The sequence below is a fragment of the Geotrypetes seraphini genome, chromosome 7, assembly GCF_902459505.1.
Source record: "Geotrypetes seraphini chromosome 7, aGeoSer1.1, whole genome shotgun sequence".
Taxonomy (NCBI): domain Eukaryota; kingdom Metazoa; phylum Chordata; class Amphibia; order Gymnophiona; family Dermophiidae; genus Geotrypetes; species Geotrypetes seraphini.
Window position 1 is genome coordinate 152,195,287 of NC_047090.1, and position 26,407 is coordinate 152,221,693.

A 26,407-nucleotide genomic window follows, 5' to 3' on the forward strand; every position below is an offset into this window, starting at 1 on the left:
AGAATTACCACTGAACAGTAATAAACATTATTGAGGGCCGCAATCCAGTCAGGTTTTGCCCAATGAATATGCATGTGATCTATTAGCATACAATGAAAGCAGTGCATGCAAACAGATCTCATGCATATTCATTGGGGAAATCCTGAAAACTCGACTGGATTGTGGCCCTCGAGGAGGGACTTTGACACCCCTGCAATAGAGGATAAATTGCTAATCTTTCTTATGTACCTTCCACTGCACGGAGTATTGCAATAAAGCTTCCCTGTGACTTTGTATTATAATATTGTCTCTTTCTCAGAGGCTTTTTCCATTTTTAATATAAAACATCAACTGGCTAAAATTGTTGTTGTATATTAATAACCATAAAATTTTTTTTATATATTTATTTTTTTAGTGCTGTGCTCAGATCCGCTCCCCCCTTGTGCTTAACATAACTTAAAGCAGAGGCAGCCGGTTGGGACCATCATTGCCACAGTACTATCCCAGAGCCATCATCTATATTTTATGCAAATCACTTATATATGTAAATTTGTACTTATCTGAAGACTTGGCTAATCACTTTCAGCTGCTCTCTGTTGTGCTTAAAATCTACCATAACAACTTCAAACTCCTGAGGGAGGTCAGCAGTCTTTTCCCAAGGCAGGAGCCCAAATCCCGAAAGTATTCTCCCTCCCGAAGACATGTGGAGCGAAACTCGAGTAGAGGGATCGGGTCAAGGCACCAGCGGGATATCTGGTTTACTTTTATGAAGTTTGAAGTTATTTTAACTTGCTTTTGAAACTGTTGATAAGACGATCTTCCCTATATGTATTGGTAATGAATTCCATAGTTGCCTTTGGGTATTGATAGATTTCAGAGTAGGAACAACCAACAAGTGTTGGTTATTAGATCTGAGTGATCGGGTGAGGGTATAGGGTATTAAGACACGCTCAATTGTCAACCTCCTCTATCAGTGTCCCTTCCTCCTCTTGATATGTTGTAGTCTTTCCTTCTTTCTCACACCCTTTGACCATCAGTTTTATTGTGTTTCTAGCAGAAAGCACCTGCCTTTATCTCCCTTTAACAGCCTTCAGCTGCAAGGTACACGGCCTGGTCAATCCAGTGTTTATTTTTACCCCAATTAGAACTAATTTCCCAAGATGATTAGGGAAAAGATAGATTATTTGAGATTCAGAAAACAGGTGAAAGTATGGATGTTTCAGGATGCTTTTATCTGAGGGAATACAAACGAAGACACAACCAACATACCGGAACCTGAGCAATTCTTCAATGGAAATCAAGCAGAAAAATTAACATTCATGGAAGTGAGCCTTGAAGATGTGCGCAGGCAGATAGATAAACTAAAAATAGACAAATCTCCAGGTCCAAACGGAATCCATCCAAGGGTTCTGAAGGAACTAAAGGAGGAGATAGCAGAACTACTGCAGCAAATATGCAATCTATCCCTGAAAACAGGCGTGATCCCGGAGGATTGGAAGACGGCCAACATCACGCCCATCTTTAAAAAGGGATCAAGAGGTGACCCGGGAAACTACAGACCAGTGAGTCTGACCTCGGTTCCCGGAAAAATGGCGGAAGCACTGATAAAAGAAAGCATCGATGATCACTTGGAAAGAAACAAACTTCTTATAACCAGCCAACATGGTTTCTGCAGGGGGAGATCGTGCCTAACCAACTTACTACACTTCTTCGAAGTAAGGAATTATCAAACAGATGGACAGAGGTGACCCCATAGACATCATATACCTTTATTTCCAAAAAGCCTTTGACAAGGTGCCCCATGAACGATTACTCCAGAAACTGAAGAACCATGGGGTGGACGGAGACGTACATAGATGGATCAGAAACTGGTTGGCAGGTAGGAAACAAAGGGTAGGGTTGAAGGGACACTACTCTGACTGGAGGAGGGTCACGAGTGGTGTTCCGCAGGGCTCGGTGCTCGGGCCGCTATTATTTAATATATTCATAAATGATCTAGAAACAGGGACGAAGTGTGAGATAATAAAATTTGCAGATGACACCAAACTATTTAGGGAAGCTCGGACTAAAGAGGACTGTGAGGAATTGCAAAGGGACTTGAACAAACTAGGAGAATGGGCGACAAAATGGCAAATGAAGTTCAACGTTGAGAAATGTAAAGTATTGCATGTGGGAAGCAGAAACCCGAGGTACAACTATACGATGGGAGGGATGTCATTGAATGAGAGTACCCAAGAGAGGGACTTGGGGGTAATGGTGGACAGGTCAATGAAGCCGACTGCACAGTGCGCAGCGGCCGCTAAGAGAGCGAATAGAATGCTAGGTATAATCAAGAAGGGTATTACAGCCAGGACGAAAGAAGTTATCCTGCCGCTGTATCGGGCGATGGTGCGCCCACACCTGGAATACTGTGTCCAGTTTTGGTCGCCATACCTTAAGAAGGATATGGCGTTACTCGAGAGAGTTCAGAGAAGAGCGACACGTCTGATAAAAGGGATGGAAAACCTTTCATACGCTGAGAGATTGGAGAAACTGGGTCTCTTTTCCCTGGAGAAGAGGAGACTTAGAGGGGATATGATAGAGAGTTATAAGATCATGAGGGGCATAGAGAGAGTAGAGAGGGACAGATTCTTCAAACTTTCAAAAAATAAAAGAACAAGAGGCCATTCGGAAAAGTTGAAAGGGGACAGACATACAAATGCCAGGAAGTTCTTCTTTACCCAACGTGTGGTGGACACTTGGAATGCGCTTCCAGAGGACGTTATAGGGCAGAATACAGTACTGGGATTTAAGAGAGGATTGGACATTTTTCTGCTGGAAAAGGGAATAGAAGGGTATAAATAGAGGATTACTGCTCAGGTCCTGGACCTGTTGGGCCGCCGCGTGAGCGGACTGCTGGGCAAGATGGACCTCAGGTCTGACCCAGCAGAGGCATTGCTTATGCTCTTATGTTCTTAATAGAACCTGAGAGAGATCTGCTGTTTATTAAAATGTTAGACTGGTTTGTTATTCGTGGAATATAGAAGGCTGGAGAAATGAAAAGATTGGAAACCATAAGGTGGGTTGAGTGGTTGGGGAATTGTTTTAAATAGTTTTAAAATGTGTGAGTGTATGCACACGAAAGTAGGGGAGCTTCTTTAAATTTATTGGAGGAGAGGGGTAACATAATGCCTCTCTGAGAGAGAGAACATGAGTTGCTGAATTCTTGCTGGGTGAACAAGTTCCAAAGGTACAAGTAGTCTCCACACAGATATTTTATGTAATTCAGCAAAGAGAAGATATGCCAATTAGTGTAGAACAGAAGAAACAACCAAAACCGTCAGTACAGTACTCTTCAGCAGTGGAGTCTGAGTTGGCAGCATATGGCAATAGAGGTGCCGTTGAGTGCCCTAAAAGGGGGTTATGTGAGTCAATACACAACTGATTAAAATTCAAATGTAGCTCACTAGAGTTAGGGTAGAGCTAAAGAGTATTGCAGGCAGAATATGATTTGCAAATAGTAAAGAAAAAAATCAGCTGCACACGGGGGAGATCCAGGAGTTGGTTAACAAATTGGATGACTTAAAAATCGATCATAGAAAATGAATATAAGAGTATTGGGAGACCCAGAGGGAACTGAGATCAGGCCAATGGCAAATTTTATAGAAAGTTCTGCAGAAAGTGCATGAGCCAGAGGCCATTCCTGAGGGTCTTATGGTGGAGAGAGCATATCAGGTTCCAAGTATGCCAGTACAGCTGAGGGACAGGTTGTGAACCATCCTGGCTAAAATATTTCTGACTTGAGGCTATTTTTGGCAGGAGCAAGGTGTGCTAGCAAGTTGGAATATAAAGGAAATACATCAATACTTTTTCTGAGGTCGATTCAGTTTTAGGAGGCATAGGTGCTGACATTTCAAATTGATTGGAGGTGTGAAACACAATAAAAATGACTCCTTCCTGGATACAGTGAAGAAACTTTTTCAGTTTTAGAGGTGCTTAGCACCTGCTGCACCCACAGAGCTGGCTTCTGTGTCAGGCAGTGAAACAAAAACCGTACAAATACAGAATACAGATGGTGATGTTCTTTTGAGCAAATTTAAAAGCGGTTTAGAAGAGCGAGATTATTATGTTCTCATTGGTAAAAGGAGTGAAATGTTTCTTGAAATTACACATCCCAGATAACCCTCCCTTCTCCCCACCCACCTACCCAATACACACACACACTCTTCCAGAGAGGAGGCAAGCAGAACTCACCTAAGCTCTCGTCTAAGGATCTAACAAAGAGAGTAGTAATAGAGCAGAAAATTATTGAAGTTTAGGTGAGAAGGGATATTGAGGATAGAAGAAACTTATTTAAAAGCTTCAGGGAAATAAAGTGGGGGCAATAAAGATAAGAACATAAGAATAAACATTCTAGGGCAAACCAATGGCCCATCTAGCCTAGTATCCTGCTTTCTGCTGGCCAATCCAGGTCATAAGTACCTGGCATATTTAAAAGGTCGTAGAATGAAGAATAGAGTGTCTCACATAACTTCTTCTGCTGGAACAATTCATACCGCTACCAAGGACATTCTTGAAGATTTTCGTGTCTTCTATGAATCTCTCTATGCTTCTGAAACGTCCTGTCCAGACCATCAAATCTCGGAATTTCTTCAATTCCTTTCATTACCCGCTGTGACCGAGTCTCAATGTCAATCTTTACGACAACCTATCTCTCCAGATGAACTAATCAGAGCTATCTCCTCCATGACCTTGGCAAAAGCTCCAAGACCGGATGGCCTTCCATCTGAATTCTACAAATCGTTTTCTTCCTTTTTGACCCCACATCTCCTTGCTTACTATCAATCCCTCATCTCCTCTCCAAGCAACCTTCGTCGTTTTCATGAAGCCAATATCATTGTACTTCTGAAGTCAAATAGAGATGCTCATCTGGTAAAGAACTATCGTCTGATATCTCTTTTGAACTTGGACTATAAAATCTGCTAAAATACTTGTATTACGATTGGAGAAAGTTATGCCCTGGTTAATTCACAGAGATCAAGTTGGGTTTTTAAAGGGCAGATATGGCGCAGATAATACTAGATTGCTTTGTCATATTCTTTACTCTGCCCTGTCAAGTTTCAAGTTTTATTAGGATTTTATATACCGCCTATCAAGGTTATCTAAGTGGTTTTACAATCAGCTACTCAAGCAACAGCCCCTCTTGATAGTTTCTCTTGATGCTGAAAAAGCTTTTGACAGGGTAGAGTGGTGATACTTGTTCAAGGTTCTTGGTCATTTTGGTTTACCTGTGGAATTTATTGAAATGATATCACTTTTATATAATGAATCCACTGCCCAATTAGTAGTTAATGATGAAGTTTCCCGTGCATTTCCTCTTCATAGAGCCACAAGACAGGGGTGTCCTATGTCCCCATTACTATTTAACTTAGCTCTTGAACTTAGCTCTTGAAAGATTACTTTCTGCCATTAGACAATCCAACTCCATCTCAGGCATTACTGTTGCTAATATTGAATTAAAATTATCAGTATATGCGGATGACATTTTACTATATTTATCAAATCCACAATCTTCTTTCACATCTCTAGTTGGCTAATCTCATCTTTCTTCAATATGTCAGGATATAAAGTTAATTGGGACAAAACGGAGCTCATGCCACTTAATGATGCATGCATTCCTTTTCACATTCCTCAGTATCCATTCACATGGGTCAATTGAAACATGAAGTACTTAGGTATACTCTTTGATAGAAATATTAAATCCACATCAGCCTTACTTATCTCCAAAGCTATCTCCACAGTTAAGAAACTTCTATCCTCCTGGTCTCCTTTACACCTCTCCTGGTGGGGTAGGCTTGATACCTTAAAAATGATGGTAGTCCCTAAAATTACATACATGCTAAACATGTTCCCACTGCTACTTCCACCCTCCTTTTACAAACAAATTGAATCTTTAATGCTTCATTTTCTTTGGAACAATAAACCTCACTGCATTTCGCTTCAAAAATTGAAAGCTTCTAAACTCCTAGGAGGGGTTAATTTTCCAGACCTTAATCTTTACCATAGGGCTTTTATATTAAGACAGGGAGCGGAATGGCTTCACACAATGGAGCTCCAAGATATCCCAAATTGGTTGCGACTAGAAATCTCGCTTATGCAACCTATCCCATTACTTAAATTGCTAAATTCCTCTTATTTACAATCCCGCCCTGGTAACCCCGTATTACACACCACTCACAAAATTCTGATGGACTTAGATAAACTACTAGAACATCCCTGACTTCAGTCTACCTTTTGCCCTCTCTGGCATAACCAACCTTTTCAAATTGGAAAGAAATGTATCTCTTGGCCAGTATGGCAACGTCATCGAATTTGGGATATCGCATCCCTTTGTCACTCCAATGATTTATGGCATACCTTTAGTGAACTGCAATCCGAATTCTCCCTACCTGACTCTCAATTCTATCAATGGCTGCAACTTTGCTCCTCCATTAGGAAATCTGATCTTAACACGCTTACTATTAACCACACTCCCACTCTCTATACTCTCCCTAAACAATTCTTAATTTTAGGCCACACAGCTTCGAAATTCTATAACCTGCTCAAACAAATCCCCTCTAATCCAACCTCTTCTTTAAAACATACCTGGGAAGAAGATCTTGGCATTTCCATTTCTGATACTGATTGGGATAATATTCTGAAATCTACTTTTCATACTTCTAGATCTGCCTCCCTTACTCAAAGTCTTTATTTTCTTCTACACAGAGTGCAATGGATCCCCATTAAATCTCATAGAATTAACCCATCCATTTCCAGTGCATGTTGGACATGCTCCACTGCTCCTGGATCCTTAAAACATCTCATATTTACATGTCCTACAATACAAACATATTGGACATCTGTGTGGAACACCATATGTTCTTAATTTCATGTAGATATTGAATTGTCTTACCAAATGTTATTACTGAAATCTGCATCTTTGCTTAATCTTTCTATATGTGATGCTTTTCTATTTGATGTTCTCTTGGCTTTAGCTCTCAACGTCCTTCTCAATTCCTGGAAGAACCTGGTCAAAGCTTCTCACTCTCAATGGTGGAATTTAGTTTGTCAAACTTATCGATCTGAAGCTTATATAGCTAAAAAGTTGAATCACTATCAACGTTTTCAAGATAATTGGAAATCTCTAAAGCTCTATCTTCATCGTTCTGTCATGATTAAATGCCATTTTTCTATTAATTATACACCATTTAGTTGAAGGAGGGGAGGGGTTCAATGGGAGGGTTTATGATCTTATAATGAATAATGGGCTTAGAAGGAGGGTGGGGGGAGGGTTGCATTTATATTTATAAGATATACTGATAAGATGTTCAAGTGGTCTAATTAATAGTGTTTATTATGAATTTTGTACACTTGATGAAAGTTTAAAAATGAATAAAGAATTTTAAAAAAAAAAGGAAATCTCTAAAGCTCTATGTTCATCGTTCTGATGCCTGACCTCTTTTTCTCTTTCTTTCCTCCTTTTTTACTGGCTACTTACATCTCTCTATTTATTCTTTCCTTCTCCTCCTTTTTATTAGACTCTATGATGGACACTGATTATGCTCAACTTGATTGATGTTTACTAAGACTTGTTACTCTTATACCATATACTTTTATAGTTATACTAATTTTTATATTTGCAGATTTGGTGAAACACCAACAATCATTTTGCTGTATCATATCTTGTTCTATTTTTGAAAACGTTTCAATAAATAAACACTGACTTAAAAAAAAATAAAAATGCCTAAATAATGGTTCAGTGAAGTTCTAGGAGGTAATTTTTTTAAAGATTTTCTGTATGTAAAGCTGTTTTTGCACACAGAAATGGGTATTTATAAAATTGCATGATCACATAAGTGCATAAAAAGTAGGCGCATGACAAGAGTGCAGTGATCTGCATGTAGGCATTCCCAGTTTATACTGAGTGTAGTGAAGATGGTGTTGTGATGTGTGTGTGTGTGTATTCTATAAAATACATGGCAAAATGTGTAATATACCCGCAATCATGTACACCATTTCAGGTGAGTGAGTATTTGAGTGCTTTGAGGCTGACTTAGAAGCATATTTTCTAACGGCACATAGGCACATATGCTGTCTTTATAAAATAGTTCTACATTCCAAACTGTATAGGTCAGGAGTAGGCAATTCTGGTCCTCGAGAGCTGGAGCCAGGTCAGGCTTTCAGAATATCCACCATAAATATGCATGAGATAGATTTGCAACTCAAGGAGGCAGTGCATGCATCTCATACATATTTATTATGGATATCCTGAAAACCTGACCTGGCTCCGGCTCTCAAGGATCGGAATTGCCTACCCCTGGTATAGGTTATTACAACAGTATTTATCTCTTTATAAAAATTTTGAGGACCTTCATACCAAGGACACTCAGAGGTTATGATAATTTAAGTCTCTGATAATGCTCTTTGTAATCATAGGTCCTTTTACTAAGTGCATCAGTTTTAAAATGCAGTACAAAAAAATGTCTCTGTATGCAAAAAGAAAAATAAGAAAAGCATTGCTTAGTTTTCATTCCAATTAATCACCAGAAACCCAAGTCACTAATATGATTATGTTTATCAGGCATACAATTCTATGTCTCAAAATGTATTCAAGTCTCCATGTCCATCCATGATTGTTCACTAATAAAATAAGCAACTTTTGGACTTCTCCCTGCTATAAAATTACACCCACATATTACTTAAAGTACTTCTGTTCTGTTTCCATTTTCAGCTGTTTACATGTGTGAGTTAGAACGGCATAATCCTGAGGTCTTTCAGGTTAAAGACATGAATGACTGTTGCTATCCAAGAGATCTATTGCCAGCCTCAGTAGGAGTGACTTATGAGTTGTGTGCTGGGATAGTAGACAATCCAGAACTTTCTTTGGCGGAAACTGCTTGCAAAGAAATTTTAGAAGAGTGTGGCTATAATGTTCCAGTGGCAAACCTACGAAAAATCTCTTCATATAGGTAAGTAGAATATGTTGCCTTTTATCTAGCTCTTTAAATGGCATTCAAACATGAATAAATAAAACATTTGGAATAGCCTTCCATCTTAGCCAAAACCAGTGTTTGGCTTCCTTTCATGTTATCCATCGGTTTTCTTAGAAAGTAAAGTTTTACAGAGACGCTTCAGCTTAGCTGACTAGTGTAAAAATGATTACAGCTGAATACAGTGAAATATAGTCTGATATAGAACAATATTCTGAAGACAAAATAACTTTAAAATTAACACAAGGCCTTCTGTTTAACACTGGGATTTTCAGCTTGCTGCTACGCACTTGTTTGCCCATGTTACCCCACTGGGTATTTCAGGAGACTTCTAGAGGTGCACACTGGTCACTAATAGGATTAGGAGGAGGCTGCACCACTGAGTGAAAAGTGGCAAATCTAAACACCCCCCCCCCTTTATGAAGCTGTGTCAGCGTTTTTTATCGCCGGCCACAGCGGTAAAAGTTCTGACGCTCATAGGAATTCTATGAGCATCATAGGAATTCTCTGAGTGTCAGAGCTCTTACTGCCACAGCCGGCGATAAAAGGGGGAGGGGTAAGTTTGGCTTTCTGTCTAATCATGAATTTTGGAGAAAATAATGCACATTAGCTTAGTTTGTTGCTAAGCTGAAACACATCTTTAAGCAATCTAAAATTCCTATCAAAGTTTAGTCAAAAGCAAGAATTTCTGATCTTTGACATTGTTCTAGAATTCCATGACTTATGCAGATGGTTATTAGTTATATTGAAAAAAGGCAGACAATGTTCTAATAAATGAGATGGCTTCACAGATTCTACATTAGTGAAACAATGGAACTGCCATAATAGAATCTCATTTACAAGGTATTATAACTACACGAATATTCATCCTAAAACCCCTCTAATAGGTATCAAAATAGATGAAAGAACTTATTTACAAAACACATTAATTATAATCAAAAACTGGAAGCCAGAAGTGGGTTGCAACCCAGAGAACCCAAAATTCAGATCCCACTCCTTCAGATATCTATGTACAATCGTAAACTTTTGGGGTTAAGGACAAAGGGGGAGGTTATCACCATGGGCTACTATAAAGATGTGTTATTTTAGTGCTAGCCCTGGTTATTAGTAACTAGTTTTATAGCCCGTTACATTAAGGGGTGCTAGAATATATGTGTGTGTCTGTCTTTATTTCTTTCTCTCTCTCTCCTTAGCCGCTTTCTGTATTTCTGTCTTTCTTTCTTTCTGTCTTTCTTTTTTCTCGGCTGTCCACCACCACCCCTTGTCTGCTCCCCCTGTCCATTCTCCCTTCCTTTTACCTCCCCTGTGTCCACCACTACCCCTTCATTGCTCCCCTTATCCTGCAGCAGCCCTTCTCCCTTTGTTTTACCTACCCCCTGTCCAGCAGCACCTCTTTCCTGCTCCCCCTATCCAGCAGTAGGCCTCCCTTCCTTTTTCTTCCCCCCTGTCCATCAGCACCTCTTCCCCTGTCCAGCAGCACCTCTTTCCTGCTCCCCCTGTCCAGCAGTAGGCCTCCCTTCCTTTTTCTTCCCCCACCTGTCCATCAGCACCTCTTCCCCTGTCCAGCAGCACCTCTTTCCTGCTCCCCCTGTCCAGCAGTAGGCCTCCCTTCCTTTTTCTTCCCCCCTGTCCATCAGCACCTCTTCCCCTGTCCAGCAGCACCTCTTTCCTGCTCCCCCTGTCCAGCAGTAGGCCTCCCTTTCTTTTTCTTCCCCCACCTGTCCATCAGCACCTCTTTCTTGATCCCCCTTTCCAGCAGTAGGCCTCCCTTCCTTTTTTCTGCCTCCCCTGGCCATCAGCACCCCTTACCTCCGTTCGCATCTGCCCTCCGCCACAGCCGCCTCAAGTCGCCGCAGCCTGCAGGCGCCGACAACCGCCGCGCGCGCCTGAAGCCGACAGCAGCCTTGATAATATTTCTGCCATCCTTGCCACCGCCGCTGCTTGAGAGGCCCGCGGGACTGAAGGCAGTCAGCTTTTCTGGGGCTCGGGAGGAGGAGTCCTGGTGTCGCGCATAAGCACTTCTGCCGACCACTGATCAGGAATCAGGGAACACGCGGTAAGAGTGTGTATGCACGCTTAGCATTTTATTATTATAGATTAGGTCTCATTGCATAAGATGGGACCTGTGCTAAAATATCACAAGTCAGTGGTGAAGTAACATGTCTTAATGATAGCTCATGTGGATAACTACGTCTCTTACACGTACTGTATTTGAAAATGTAGAATTAGGAATCTAGAAATATATAGGATCATATTTAAATATGACAGCATTTGTTTATACAATGACTGCAGTGCTCAAAAAACTATCTGGATATCAGTGCCATCATTTGGATCATGGCTGTCACTGAGGCCCTGATTCTACAAAGTGCGTCCCGATTTTAGGCAGCTGTAGGTGTCCTACAGCTGTCTAATCAGCCAATCGGGATGCACGTTTTTTAAAAAAATGCTCCCCAGGCAGGCCGCCTACATTGAAGGCGAACCTAGGCGGCCCTACGCGTCTCCCTAGTAGAGGAAGAGACACTTACAATGTAGGCCAGCAAATGCTGGTCTACATTGTAAGTAGACGCGGCCGCTATACTTATCGCAGCAAGGGATCTCTCTGCCGCTATAAGTATAGCGGCCGCCTGTCTGATTGCCGGTAAGAGGGTGCCCAACCCCTCCTGCCGGAAGATGCCCCCACTCCCCCCGACACCACCGATCACCGTCAGGAGGGTGCCCAATCCCTCCTGCCGGAAGACACCCCCCCTCTGCACCCCCCCACGCTAACAGCCCCCAAACCTCCCCCCCACCAAACTAACCTTTAATTGTTGGCCAGACGGGTCTTGCCTGTCCAGCCGGCAGACCCGCCTCGTCGAAACGAGGCGGGCCTGCCCCTTCCCGGCCCATCCCCACTAAGCCTAAGGCCTGATTGGCCCAGGTGGCTAGAGCCTGGGCTAATCAGCCCTTAGGCTTCACAGGATGGGCCGGGAAGGGGCGGGCCCGCCTCATTTCGACGAGGCGGGCCTGCAGGCTGGACGGGCAAGACCCGTCTGGCCAACAATTAAAGGTTAGTTTGGTGGGGGGGGAGGTTTGGGGGCTGTTAGCGCGGGAGGGGGGGCGTCTTCCGCCAGGAGGGATTGGGCACCCTCCTGCCGGTGATCGGTAGTGTCGGGGGGGGGCATCTTCCGGCAGGAGGGTTTGGGCACCCTCCTGCCGGCAATCGGACAGGCGGCCACTATACTTATCGCGGCAGGGAGAACCCTTGCCGCGATAAGTGTAGCGGCCACGTCTACTCTAACCCGATTCTGTAACCGGCATCTGTAACATGGACGCCGGTTACAGAATCGGGGTTTAGTGTAGGCCCGATTCTGTATAGGACGCCTCTCCTGGACCGTCCTATACAGAATCCGGGCCTGAATGTCTGGATTGGAACATATCCAGATAGTGGCAATATTCAGTCTGCTATCCAGATAATTGATCTGGACAACTTAGGACAGTCCCAGTGCTAACCTCATAATGGAGGATATTCAGAGACACCATCCAGATAGAGCCTCTGAATATCCCTGTCTACAACACATATCCAGAGAGCAGGTGCTGTTATCCAAATAGATGCTTTTGTATATCGATCCAAAAGTGATTTGACCATGTAATTTTGGAAAACACCTAGACAAATGACTTGCTTTCAGTTTTCCCATTACCTGGCAGATTGTGTAGATTATGGTTGGAGAATTCAATATGTGGCCAAAATGTATACAGATGTATGTGGGGCATAAAGAGGTATACTATATTAGGCAAAACTTGTAGCTGGATTCCACTGATATTCAGGGCTGTTCAATTCAATCTATCCCCATAAGCTAGGCTGTAGATATTGTTATTCTAAGTTAATTGTAAAACGTATTCTATTTAACTTTTAACCAATGATATTCAGCAATCTATGCTTAATGTAAGTGTCTGAATATACAAAGATAAGTTTAATCAGATGCCATGCTGCTGAAGATTGACATATTGACCTCTATAGAGGTAATTTCATAACAAATCCAAACAAAGGAATCTGGTGAAATGTCCAGACATCTATTTTATATAGACATAAATATACATGAGCATAAACTTGCAATCCTACAAAGGTCACCAGTCATAGATGTCTCTTCAAAAAGTAAAAGGTAACTTGATGGAATATTTTTAAACTTCAGCAAGACTCGGGCCGGGTCATAGATTTTGTCAGACCTGGGAATGTTTCTGGCAGGACCGCACACCATATGTTCGTAGTAGACTCTTGAATCAATAGGTTTACCCTCACCTGTGGCATTGGACTCTTGGGGTGGGGAGGGATGGGAAAGGGAGGGGGGGAAGGGTGTGTGCTTGCGATGTTATTTCCTGGATGACTATGCTCATTGTATTTGCTTGTTATTGTTGAAATAATAAAAATAATTTGAACATAAACTTCTGCAAGACCTAATGTGAAGTGATTGGAAAAAATGACCAGTGTTTGGGACATTTCAAGTATGACTTTTGATAAGATGGTTGTTATAGTCTGAGACAATATACACTTCTCCACCACCACCACCACACACACACACAGTTACATCTTATTATATAAATGGAGCAGCGATTATATGTTTATATGTATGTCTCTGAATTAGATGTTGAAAACAGCCCTAAAGATTTTGATGAAATGGGGTGAGTCTACGGTTTTCAGGTGTGAGAAAGCGATTTAGCTAGATCTAGAGTTTGGCAAAACTCATTTGGAGGTCAAACGGGGAATTTTTGTGATGTACTGCTGCTGGCAAAAGCAGATAGGCAGTGTCTGTGTAGCTACTGCTCCTGCCTCCCTACAGGCCATTGGTCAGACATTCCTAAGGATGCTTAACCAGCCAATAGGCTACTGGGAAAAGCAGGACTGAAGATTGCTAAAGCAGTATCTCTGTGGCTACTGTTCCCTCCTCTGTCTGCAGTCTATTGGTTAGATATTGGTAAAGAAGCTTAGCCAACCGATAGGCTGCAGGGAAAAGCAGGACTAACAGCAGTCAACACAGAAGAGCTGTAGTTTAGTTAAGGGGTTGGGAATAAGAGAGGCTGAGGGAAAACATATGAGTAACAAAGCCACATTCAGGGAAAAGTAGGACTCCAGTTTGCTAAGGCACTGTCTGTCTTTCTTTATTTCTGTCTCTCTCCTTGGCCGCTATCTGTCTGTCTGGGGTTTTTTTCTGTCTCTCTCTCTCCTTGGCCACTGTCTGTCTGTCCTTCTTTATTTTTGTCTCTCTCCTTGGCCGCTATCTGTCTGTCTTTTTTTCTGTCTCTCTCCTTGGCCGCCGTCTATCTTTCTTTATTTCTCTCTCTCCTTAGCCGCTATATGTCTGCTGTTTCTCTCCTTGGCCGCTGTTTGTCTGTTTCTCATGCCCCTTCTCCCACCTACTTGTCTTTCTGTGTGTCTGTCTTTATTTCTGTCTGTCTGTCTATCTCCCTGCCCCCTGCCTGTCTTTTTCTCGTGGCCCTTCTCCCACGTACAGACAGCGTGGTTGGCTAAGAGTGTGAAAAAAATCTTAGTTATTCCTAGGGGGGTCTTCCCCTTCTCAGTTTTACTGCGGCTTGGCTCAGATGCAGTGGTATAGCCCCAAATCATTGGCATAGGAAAGAGCCAAAAGCTAGCCAAATTGAACTGATGAATCTGAGATGCCTCCGAGGACAGTTTCTCACTCAGTTCAGGAAAAAGCCAGCCCACAGTTCATTCCTCTAGCTTACACCATCCACAGCACTCCTACTTTCTTTAGGGCACAGGTGGTTGTTACGGAAAGCACAGCTATACACTATCAAAAAGCTTTAATGAATTCAATTGTGTGTGCAGACGTGTTCACTCAGCAAGGCTGCAAGGAGAGATGCAGACCTGGGTGCTGGAAAGGGTACGCACCTCTTGTAGAGGGAAAGAGGGTGTCAGAGGGAGTCTTCCACACGTTTTTAAGTTCTCTGCTCCAGAAGAGACCCCTGCAGGAAGGTCTGTTCCACTCAGACGCTAATGGTATGGAAGATGTTGAAGCCGGACAGCGCCGTGCTGATGACCAGGCCAGGACACTGGGGGTGCCAGTGCAGCTCCTTAATATCCTTCTCGCCCGGGTGAACAAACAGCAGCTGTGGAGGAATGGCAGCCAGCGCCGGCTCCTTCTCCAGGCCCTGCCTCCTGGTCCCGCTCTACCGCCAAGTCCCACTGGGTGATCTGATCATCAGCACCAGTTGCAGCCAACACACTGCCACTCCACCGAAGTGATGGGAGCCGCATGCTGTTTGAAGGTGGCCACGCTTACACCAGTCTGGAACAGGCACAAGTCCCAGATCTTCAACATGCCGTCATCACCATTGCTGATGATGAACGGTTCGTGGTGGTTTTAGGAAATCACATTTACGTCACTAGTACATACCGCCACCTGCACATGTGCTGAAAACCGCCACCCGCGCACATGCTGCTACTACCATGTCTCTGCCACGGAGCTATGGATCACGGAGGCAGAGATCACAGCGGTAGAAGTGCGCATGCGTACTTAGGGTTTTATTATTATTGATAGCATAAGAACATATGTAAGTGTTGTCATACTGGGACAGACTGAAGGTCCATCAAGTCCAGTATCCTGTCTCCAACAGTGACCAAACCAGGCCACAAGTACCCAGTAAGATCCCAAAAGAGTAAAACAGATTTTATAACTGACTAGTTGAAAACCCATCACATTCCTGTTTTTTTCAGTTCATGCACTTTATTGGTTTTATAAGAAACAATAAAATAAAACAAAAAACTCAATAAAAAAATTCAATCTAGGAAGGAAGATAAAATCTAAAGATGGGGGATACACAGTCTGTCTTCTCAGTAGAGATCATTAGTAGCTAAATCATTTTCAACTGACTCCTACTTTTGAAACAAATCATCATAATAAACCTATTTTTCTGCAACTTTCAACTCATATTTGTAGATTAAGCAAACTGTATGCCACAAAAGGTGCTATTGAGATCAGCCACCTTCTTCCAATGTGTTAAAAATCATTTGTAGAGAGAACAAAACTAAGATATCTAACAACTTCTTTTGCAGATCAGACAGGGATAATTGCAGATGTGTGCTCAAAGAATTATAATCGCTAAGGGTAGGACAGTCTTGACACCCGTATACTCTGCCAAAAGATTTTAATAACAGGGTATTTGAAATGCACATGAGTGAATGTACCCACTTCTCTATTATAGTGCCAACATTTGTTTATTGTCACCAGCTTTCCATTTTTTCCATGGGGTCCTGATAGCACAATGCACTATGAAATATAAGGATTGTGTCAATCCACTAGAGAAAGTTGGCTTATTTGCCTTTCTCCAAAAATGTTACCAAGCTATATTCACTTGCTGCAATTTAAGATCTGTTTCCCATACTTTCCTACTCTTGTTAAAAAAGCTGTTTTTTTTAGGATCCTATAGAAGGGTATTGTCCCTTCTATGAGCACTTGGTATCACTCTGCCATTCCTTATAATTCATAGTAATTTTGCTGATAGTATGGACCAGTTGAATCTTGCAAAATCTTTGCATCAGTTCCACTACTTGTCCCAGTCCAAATTTCCATATTCTGCCACACTGGCCAAGAAATCAAGGTATGTCTACTACTACCACTACTTATAATTTCTATAGTGCTACTAGGCATATGCAGTGCTATATACTAAACATGGAATAGAATGTCCTATTTTGAGTTTAAGGTTATGCCAAATGGAAGCAGCTGCTCCCATTAAAAAAAAGAAAGAAGTCGCATGACACCCTCCACCAAGCCTCCCACTTTCCGATCCTCCCACCACTCCAAAACAAAATCCTGGTGGCCTAGTGGGCTGAGGGGGGGAGGTCGGGTCAGACCCCCCCCCCCCATGGCTCAAGGATCCTCCACTCCCAACACTACCCTTCATACCTTTTGTCAAAAATCAGGAAGGAGGGATGCCTGAGAGAGGCCTTAGGCACCTGAGCCAATCAAGACCTAAGGCCCCTCCCAGTGCATCCCAGTGAGCATCGGGAGGGTGAAGGGCCACCATTTTGAAGAGGCAGCCCTTCAAGGCAGGAGGGAGTGATGTATTTGCATAGGGTTCTCAGTGATACAGGGGAGTGCGCTACTGCTTCCATGTCTTGCTGAGCTCTGCTTCCTGTTATGGAGGCTGACCTGGATGTACAGAGCTGTTTCTTTTCTTGCTCTCTGCCATGTATAAGATTGTCACTTTCATCTTGCTACTAGTTTCTGGGTTTTTTTAAATTAATTAATTTATTTTGTTTGTAATCATATGAAAGTATACCATCCAGTTGGGCAGTATATCAAATACTAATTAAACTTGAATGTTTAAAAATATATATAACGTCAAAGCAAAAACCAGGAGAAAGACCTCCACACACACAATCAAAACCAACAGACAACAGTGGAGGTTTGAGAACAATAGTGCAATTTTATTCAACAAATCATAGTCTTGTGCGGTGGCTCTATACGCATGTGTTTCGGCCAATACGGCCTGCTTCAGGAGCCTTTTTAACTCATGATCACAATTTCTCATATAATTGAGAAATTGATGATTCAAAGTAACACGGGAAATAAAACGCACAAGACTATAATTTGTTGAATAAAATTGCACACCATCGTTCTTGAACCTCCACTATTGTCTGTTGGTTTTAAATATATCTACTATAATAAAACCCTAAGCGCACATGTGCACTCCTACTTGCGTGTTCCGTTTTCCGTGATCAGTAGGTCCCTGGCAGGTAGGAGTGTGCATGCGCGCTTAGGGGTTCTGTTTTCCTGTAAGCACACTCACGGACCTCAAGGTGCTGTTGTTCGGTCTGGCCTGCTCCCTGCGTGCCTTGCTGTACTGTATTTTTAAGTTCAAAGACGTGGCGGCTCCTCTCACAAGCCCCACCTGCGTCCAAAGTCCAACGCAGGCAGGGATCGTGAGAGGAGTCACCACCGCATCTTTGAACTTAAAAATATACTATGGCAAGGCACTAGGGGAGCGGGGAGCAGGCCAGACCGAACAACAGGACCAACTTACAAATAATTCTGCCAATGGACTAAGGCAGCCGGCCAGACAGCGGAAAGGAAGGGAAGGGGGAGGATGTGTTTAAAAAAAGCTGTGGCTCTCATTGAACTGCTAGTTGGCCGGCTCCCTTGCCGGAGTTATTTTTCAGTTTACAGGTGCCGCCGTGTCTCCTCTCACAAGCTGCACCTGCGTCAGAGAAGACTTCCGATGCAGGCGGGGATTGTTAGAGGAGCCACCGCAGCACCTTTAAACTTAAAAATAAGTCCGGCAAGGGAGCCAGCCAGACCGCGGGAAGGGGGGGATGGAGAAACGCTGCTGCTGCACAGGGAAGTGGGAGAGGGGAAAAATGCTGCTGCACAGGGAAATTTAGGGGGAGGGAATGCTGCTTCGGCTTCTGCACAGGGAATTGGGGGAGAGGGAAAAAATGATGCTGCACAGGGAAATGGAGGGGAAGGGAATGCTGTGGCTGCTGCACAGGGAAGTGAAGAGGGAGAGAGAAAGAAAGGAAGAAAGACACGGGCAGAGAGAGAGACAGAAAGACAGACAGACAAAGGGGGCCAGGGAGAGAGACAGACAGAAAAAAAAGACAGCGGGAGGGAGAGAGACCGAAAGAAAAAGACAGGGGTAGGGAGAGAGACAGAAAGAAAGACAGGCATATATTCTAGCACCAGTTAATGTAACGGGCTTAAAGACTAGTATATATATATACATTTACATAGAATATCTGAGTATCAGAACATCAGTATGTAAGCTATCCAATCAATATTCACCTAATGGTGGTCAGTTTTTTTCTAAGTATTAACCATTGCCAGCTAAGTTAGATCTGGATATTCAATGCTGAGCCATGCCCGAGCACTTGCATTGAATATCCAGGTATGATGAGACATGTTCTGGGGACACAAGATTGATATCAGTGAAGGGGTCCACCTCTAATCAGTTCTCTCCAGAGTCAGTAGTCACACACAAGCAGTTCTCAATTTCTCTTCGGGTTTTCCTCCATACCTCACTGTTCGCAAGTGAGATGCACTTTTAGTTGTTTTGGGTGCACAAGACCAATGTCAAAGGCATCCACCTCTGACAGTTCTCTTTATCGCCAACAGTTGGGCATAAGTAATTTTGGCACTATTCCTCATCTTCTCACCAGCAGGTTGTTTCCATCTCCCCTTCATTGTATCAATATTGATTGACTGTTATACTTTTATTTTATTCCTACTATCTACTTTGGATGTGCTTAGGAGGGGGATGGATGAGGGAATGACATTTTATATGGTGGCTCTGGATATACCTTCGATATAGTTGACCCTAAATTGTTGCATAAATTACGGTTAGGGGGAGTAGGAGAGACAGTGTTTAGGTGGTTCAGGTGATTCCTATTTGAGCAAAACATTGTAGTAAAATGTGGATCTAATATATCAGAAATGATGAGGATGAAAAAGGGAGCTCCTCAAGGGTCTGCGCTATCAGCCTTGCTATTTAACATTTATGTTTCATCTATAGGGCAGGTCCTTGAGGAGCTGGAAGTTCATTATCGTATTTATGCAGATGATATCCGGAGGAGGGTGTGTTCCACTTGTAATAGATGGGGTAGAGTATGCACAAATGAAATTAGCAAAGTGTATGGAGAAGATAACACTTTGGATGCATAAGAATAAACTGGTATTAAATTTGAAGAAATCAGAAATTATGTTTATAGGAAACAACGAGTCGCTCTCGAGTTTCAGAGAATTGAGGGTACAAGATATAACATTTCCTATTTCATCTCATGTTAGAGTGTTAAATGTACAGTTGGATGCACAACTTTCTATGCAGACACAAATTTTGCATGTTATAAAGGGAGCCTTTTATCAGTTGAGACTGTGGCAGAGATTTTTGTAATGCGCTGCTGATGGGGATTGCAAAAGTTAAGATCAAAGTGCTGTAGGTTGTGCAAAATGCTGCAGCAAGAATGATTACAGTGGTCGCTTGGAATGATCACATAATACCAATATTGAAGCAGCTACACTGGTTGCCCATTCAAATGAGGACTGACTATAACGTTTTGACACCAGGTAATTTACGGGGTGGCCCCCTGGTATCTGATGCAGGTGTTGAAACAATACATTCTTCACAGAGTGTTGAGATCTCCGTCTGCGATGAGGTTATCGATTGAAGCATTAGAAGAAAACACAAAAGGCAGCCATTTCAGTAGCGGGTTCACGTCTGTGGAATGCACTACCAGGGTATCTGAGACTGTGTAGAGAGTGAAGATGGGTTTTAAAAAAACAACTGAAAACTTATTTATTTGTTAAAACCTTTTATCAGTTGGGTATTATGAGGGCTATTTTAGAGCTGTTGTTCAGAGCATGCTTTTATTAGTTGCATGCTATTTTAGTAGATATGTATAGGGTCGATGAGACTATGTCGTCAATATGTTATATACAAATACAAAAAAGATTTGTCGAGGGCTTTAGCCCCCTGAACCAAACCACAATAGAGCCGCTATGTCTGCTGTCAATAGGGAATAGAATTACCTACAATTCAATAAAAGAGAGACCTCAGTACTGGGGGACTGCGACTGATCGATAAAGCAGTGTTACCCCCGAGACGGGAACTCAAGAGTGGCAATAGTTGTGCTTGTGCCTAAATGAGTCCGCTTCATGCATCTTAGGGCTCCTTTTACTAAGCTGCGTTAGGGCATTAACGCGCGGAATAGCGCACACTAGACCTTAACGCCAGCAATGAGCTGGCATTAGTTCTAGCCGTATAGCGTGCGGTAATATCCTGCGTGCGCTAAAAACGCTAGCGCACCTTAGTAAAAGGAGTCCTTAATGTCTCTTTGATTTTTTTGCAATTATATATATGTGAAAATCCCAATTCAAAGTTACATAAAGTGCTCTTCTTTGTAAGGTTAAGTTTTATTTATTAAATTTTTTTATATACCGTTCTCCCAGGAGAGCTCAGAACGGTTTACATGAGTTTATTCAGGTACTTGAGCATTTTTCCCTGTCTGTCTCGGTGGGCTCACAATCTATCTAATGTACCTGGGGCAACGAGGGGATTAAGTGATTTGCCCAGGGTCACAAGGAGCACCGTGGGTTTGAACCCACAACCACAGGGTGCTGAGGCTGTTGCTTTAACCACTGCACCACACTCTCCCCTCAAGTTCATACATTCACTGATCCTTTCACTGTAATCCGCTTAGGCACTAAACGGAGAAGAAATTTTTAAAATAAATAAATACATTTTTGGTTTCATTGTTTTTAATATTTCTTTATCTTTGAGTTTGATAATGCCACTGGTGTTTGCAGAAATATCACAGTGGTTTACAGCAGCAGGTAATTAAAAATGTATTTATTTTATTTGGATTTATTTAACTGCCTTTTCATGAAGAGATTCACCCAAAGTGGGAAAAATTAGAAACAATCCAGTTTTTCCAGTAAACTCAAACCAGGATGAACTAGAATATAATGAAATGGTTTACAGATCAGTGTAAGATAAAAGCTTCTCTGTTTTAGTTTTCAAAGTGGCCTTCAGTTTGCCTGTGTACTGTTTTGTTTTTACACACTTACTGCAGAATGGTAATAGAAAGATCAGATGTACTTTCTGGGCCTGATATTATTGAACAGTGAGATAAGTGTCTAATAATGTCACCTAATTGATCACCTCAGCTGAAGAAAGACTACATGCTGATTTTTATATTATGCAGTAACTGAATGTCATAAAGCAATCTTATCCAATAAATCTGACTGTCATAAAGTAATCTTATCCAATAAATCCAACAGAACTGCAAGCTGAACACACAAATAATCACATGGAAGGTCTCCTTTTACAAACTGATTTTTAACAGCAGACACTTTAATCCCCCTCAGCAGTGTATTCCAGTTGTGAGGTCTAATTACACAAAAAAAAGTCCTTTCAGCCGTCTGTGCCCAATTTGGCCAAAATAAGAGATGCCCAAAAGCAGATTATTCAGCTTTAAAGAGCACCCACAGCTCAAATATCACAGGACCATACAACAATTCAGGGTTTTACAGACTTTAGTTCTTCCATTCCATAGGTTTTCAAAGCAGGTTGTGAAGGGCAGGAGGCCTGAATTGTGCTCTTGATGTGCATAGTTAAGGCTTTGCTTAACACAAGACCATCTCTGCTTCAGGAAGCAGGTAAAATCTTGGCTCTTCATTGAGGCCTTTAATGGAAGAAGTAACTAACTTGCTAGTCCTGGACATACACAAGGAGTGACACGTGGCTGCACATACCATAGCAAGACATGTTTATCCACGCCTACCCTAGATGAGATCTAGATGAGATCATTTTCAAGCACCAGTTTGACCTCATTTGCAACTTTCTTCAAATTAATCCCTTATTTTCTAACTTGTTACTCTCTCTTCTATCTATATACTCCTCCTTTGCTTATACCCTATTCTGTCTATTAAAATGTTTTATCATGTTGACATTGTAATGCAACGTACTATGCCACACTTTGTGTTGTAATCGGAATATTTTTTACTGCTGTAATTATCTGTTGCTTATGTTTGACTTATTTTTGCTGTACACCACCTTGAGTGAACACCTTCAAAAAGGTGGTAAATAAATCCTAATAAATAAATAAATAATGCAGTTGCAGGATCTGCAATGAGCAAATACACTGAGGAGGAGACTTTAACCAAGAAGATTTTATTTATTTTAAAAATTTCTAGTCTGTCTATCAACTAAGCGGATTACAAGTTTATATACATAATGTAAAAAGACATAAAAATGTACAAATTTGAACATCTACACACAATTGAAAATCATACAAAATCAGTACCCCCAGATCAACGTTGGTCCTTATGAAAGAACTACCAATATCTTCTTACTTATAGAAAGCTCTAACAATTTTTTAAAGGATCTAAATTCAGAACACAACCTCAATGAATCCTTCATTGCATTCCACTGAGATCGCTGCTATCCAGGTCTTTTTATAGTGCACATCATGAGTTTGTTCAAGGGACAGTTTCATTGCCGTTTGTGAGTGTAGTTCGCATTTTGGCATATATTTTCTCAGTGCCTCAACGAAATACTTTGGTGCTTCCCTGTAGAGTACATGATGTATTATGGTCAAAATTTAGTACTCAATATGGCACTCCATGTAATTGCAACCAATGTAATTGCTTCAGCACTGGAGATATATGCTTCGTAGCGAGATGCCGCAGGAAGGATGATTACAGGGGTATTTTATACAACTTATAGAGCATACATCTTTGATTTTGTTACACCCAAAAATAATGCATTACAGAAATCCAGTGTAGTAATGACAATACTTTGGATTACTACCTGGAAGTCTAGCATGGATGACATTGGCTTCACCCTAGAGAGTATTCTCATCTGCAGGAACGCACTCTTAACAACATTCAGAATGTGATTTTTCATTGATAAGTGATTATCTAAGTAAACACTTACCCCCTCTTTTACTAAGGTGCGCTAACCAAATTAGCGCGGGCTAAACACTAACACGTCCATAGACTAACATGCACGTGTTAGCGTTTAGTGCGCACTAATCGGTTAGCGTACTTTAGTAAAAGAGGGCCTTAATAATCTTATACATGATGAAGCTGGGGGAGACTGGAGAGGGCAGCGGGAGAGGCAGTAGAGAGCAGCCGGAGTGCCAGCGAGTGAAGGAAATCACTCGCTGTATGCTCCGACCGCCTCTTCCTGCACTAAAGTTGGGCCTTACCAATCAGGAGCTGATTTTAGGATTACTGGTTATGTGAGATGTTAGTGATTGTACTTGTCTATATCTGTAATTTACTCAGAATTGCAGGATGTTCGAGTAAGAAATTTTTTAAATAAAATAAAAATTACTGCCTGTCAGCCCACCTTGGTACAAAGCACCATAGACCTTTTCTCTACTTTCCAAACCTATTAAGCCAACATCAAAATGGGAGGTGTATGTTCACCAGCAAGCAGTAAACCTATAATTCTACTTTGCTTAGGATTTGGGGGGCTGAGCTGGAGCAGAGCTGTACTGTGGGATGGGAGGTTTTACCACCACTGTGGGTAGAGAAAAGGTCCTGCGAATCTCCACTAGGTTGTGTGTGACTACATGGTCGCTTTGATATGCATACACACACATGCACAAGGAGAGGTGACTAGACCAGCTTATGTGTGCATGTGTGTCAACGTGACCATGTGGGCACAAACAACCCAGCGGAACTTCACGAGACCTTTTCTCAACCCGCAATAGTGGTGGGGGTCGTTGGATATGAGGGCCACAAAAATGGATTAAGGGTGTTGCATGCAGCCACTGTACTATTTGATGCCATTTTTAATGTGTGTGTTGGTAGTAGAGAACTTTTATTTAGCAGCGACATCTTGCAGTTCGCAGCGTTCTTCTAAAATTGAGTTTTTCAGATATCTTGTCAGGCAGCAGGCTCCTTACTACACATCGAGAGTAATCCTTGTGGTTTGATTATTTGCATTCTGGCGCCATCTACTGAGCTTCATTCATACACCCCTGAAGAAGGCTACCTTAGCCGAAACATGGACCGTGTTGGGGCCCAGTATGAAAAAGGATTGAAAGATTTGTTTTTATGCCTGCTTTGTTTTATGTATATGCTATATGTGTATCATTGATTTACAATGTTTAAATAAATTGATTGTCCCTTAGGTTGTTTGATTGTGTCCCTTCCCCACTTCTTTTTTGGTAGTAGAGAACCCCCATAAACTCATAGTAAATGTTTTATTTCTAACTGCAACTTACTGTAGCAAAGGTGTGTTTTACTGCATTCCCTTTATAGCTTATTTACACAAACTGAAATTGCCTCAGTAGTTTCTCTTGGTAAATTACCGTAAAGTACACACTGGGCTTTTGCACCTGCTATTGTGGTAGGCGGCAGAGAGGGAATAAATAGCATGCATCTCTTTTAAAAGGCCAAGTGCACAGGCTGTTATGCTTCCTCAACCTAAATAATCCAAAGGAAGGCTCTTTTCGAAATGCGACCAAAACTGTGTATATCGTGAACTCAACATATACTTTTGAGCTGGTTTATCAGGCTAAATGGCTATTTACCCTCCTGAAGGCCTTTGTGAACATGCAGTGTAATTTTTTTTCCCCCAAACTGTATGCTTGTTAAAACAGAAATCAATTAAATGAATTGTGTTGTGATAACTGTCTTCATATGTTATCATATTTTTTTATAGTATGCAATGTGGCTCAGGGCATCTGGTGCCACACTCATGAGTGCAAGTAGAAATCTGTAGACAATTGCTGTAATTGTTTTACTGACGATTGCGTCGTACGAGCCTCAGCCATTAGTGCTTCATTTGGACACGAGTACAAATCTGCAGCTGCTAATCCTGACAAATGTTTCTTGCTGGATTATTGCAGCCTTCTTTCCTTTGCTGGTATATCATAGCTATCATCTAGAGGAGAGTGTGGCGCAGTGGTTAAAGCTACAGCCTCAGCACTCTGGGGTTGTGGGTTCAAACCCACGCTGCACCTTGTGACCCTGGGCAAGTCACTTAATCCCCCAATTGTCCCAGGTACTCTAGATAGATTGTGAGCTCACCGGGACAGACAGGGAAAAATGCTTGAGTACCTGAATAAATTCATGTAAACCGTTCTGAGCTCTCCTGGGAGAACGGTATAGAAAATGGAATAAATAAATAATCTCCTTGAACACAACTTAAATAATTTTTGTATGCATATTCATCTTGTAAAACAGCAAGATGTTACGAGCAGAGCAGTAGCCTAATGATTAGAGAAGTAGGGCTGAGAGAGGGTTTAAATCCCACTGTTGGACAAGTTACTGAACTCTCCATTATGCCAGGTACGAATGTAAGAGAGTCCATTTAAAAAGATGTGGTAAAAAGTAGCTTAGTGCATCCTTGCAAAGAGTTTTCCTGCGTGCTATGATGATTTTTAGTGCAGCAGTAAAATGGCTGACTTTCTAATTTTTGCATTAATGGCCATGCACATGCGGTCATTTAAAAAAATTAGTGCCTCTGCATTTACTGACACATATTTAGTTCATGTGCTAATCCTGTGCTAATCAATTTGTGCATGATAATGTAGCTTCACTGAATAGTGCAGGTATGCCCCCCCCACACACACACACACACACAAAACAAATTTAAAAATACTTTTTAGAATGCAGTTAGCATGCATTGCTATGGAACTTACCATAGGATTCCTGAGTACGTAAAGGGGATGGGATTTGATATACCACTTTTTCTGTGTGGTTATGCAATCAAAGCGGATTACATATTTTAGATAGGTACTTATTTTACACCTGGGTTAATGAATGTTAAGTGACTTATCCAGAGTCACAAGGACCTGCAGTGGGAATGAACTCACAAGCCACATGGTAAGCCATTTTAAGTGGGCAGAATAAGCACCTATGTGCCTTTATAAAATAGACACCAATAGTGTACAAATGCCAGCACACAGTTATACC

At 41.9% G+C, this 26,407-nt stretch overlaps 1 protein-coding gene across 7 annotated transcripts in view; it reads left to right on the forward strand.

Annotated features, from left to right (window-relative positions):
• Positions 1 to 26,407, forward strand: part of NUDT14 (nudix hydrolase 14) — a 157,715-nt gene that overhangs the window by 116,085 nt on the left and 15,223 nt on the right. For all 7 annotated transcript variants that reach the window (XM_033951961.1, XM_033951954.1, XM_033951957.1 and 4 more), the window contains one exon: positions 8,729 to 8,966. In XM_033951961.1, the coding sequence (XP_033807852.1) occupies positions 8,729 to 8,966 (238 nt within the window). The remainder of the gene's footprint in view (positions 1 to 8,728; positions 8,967 to 26,407) is intronic.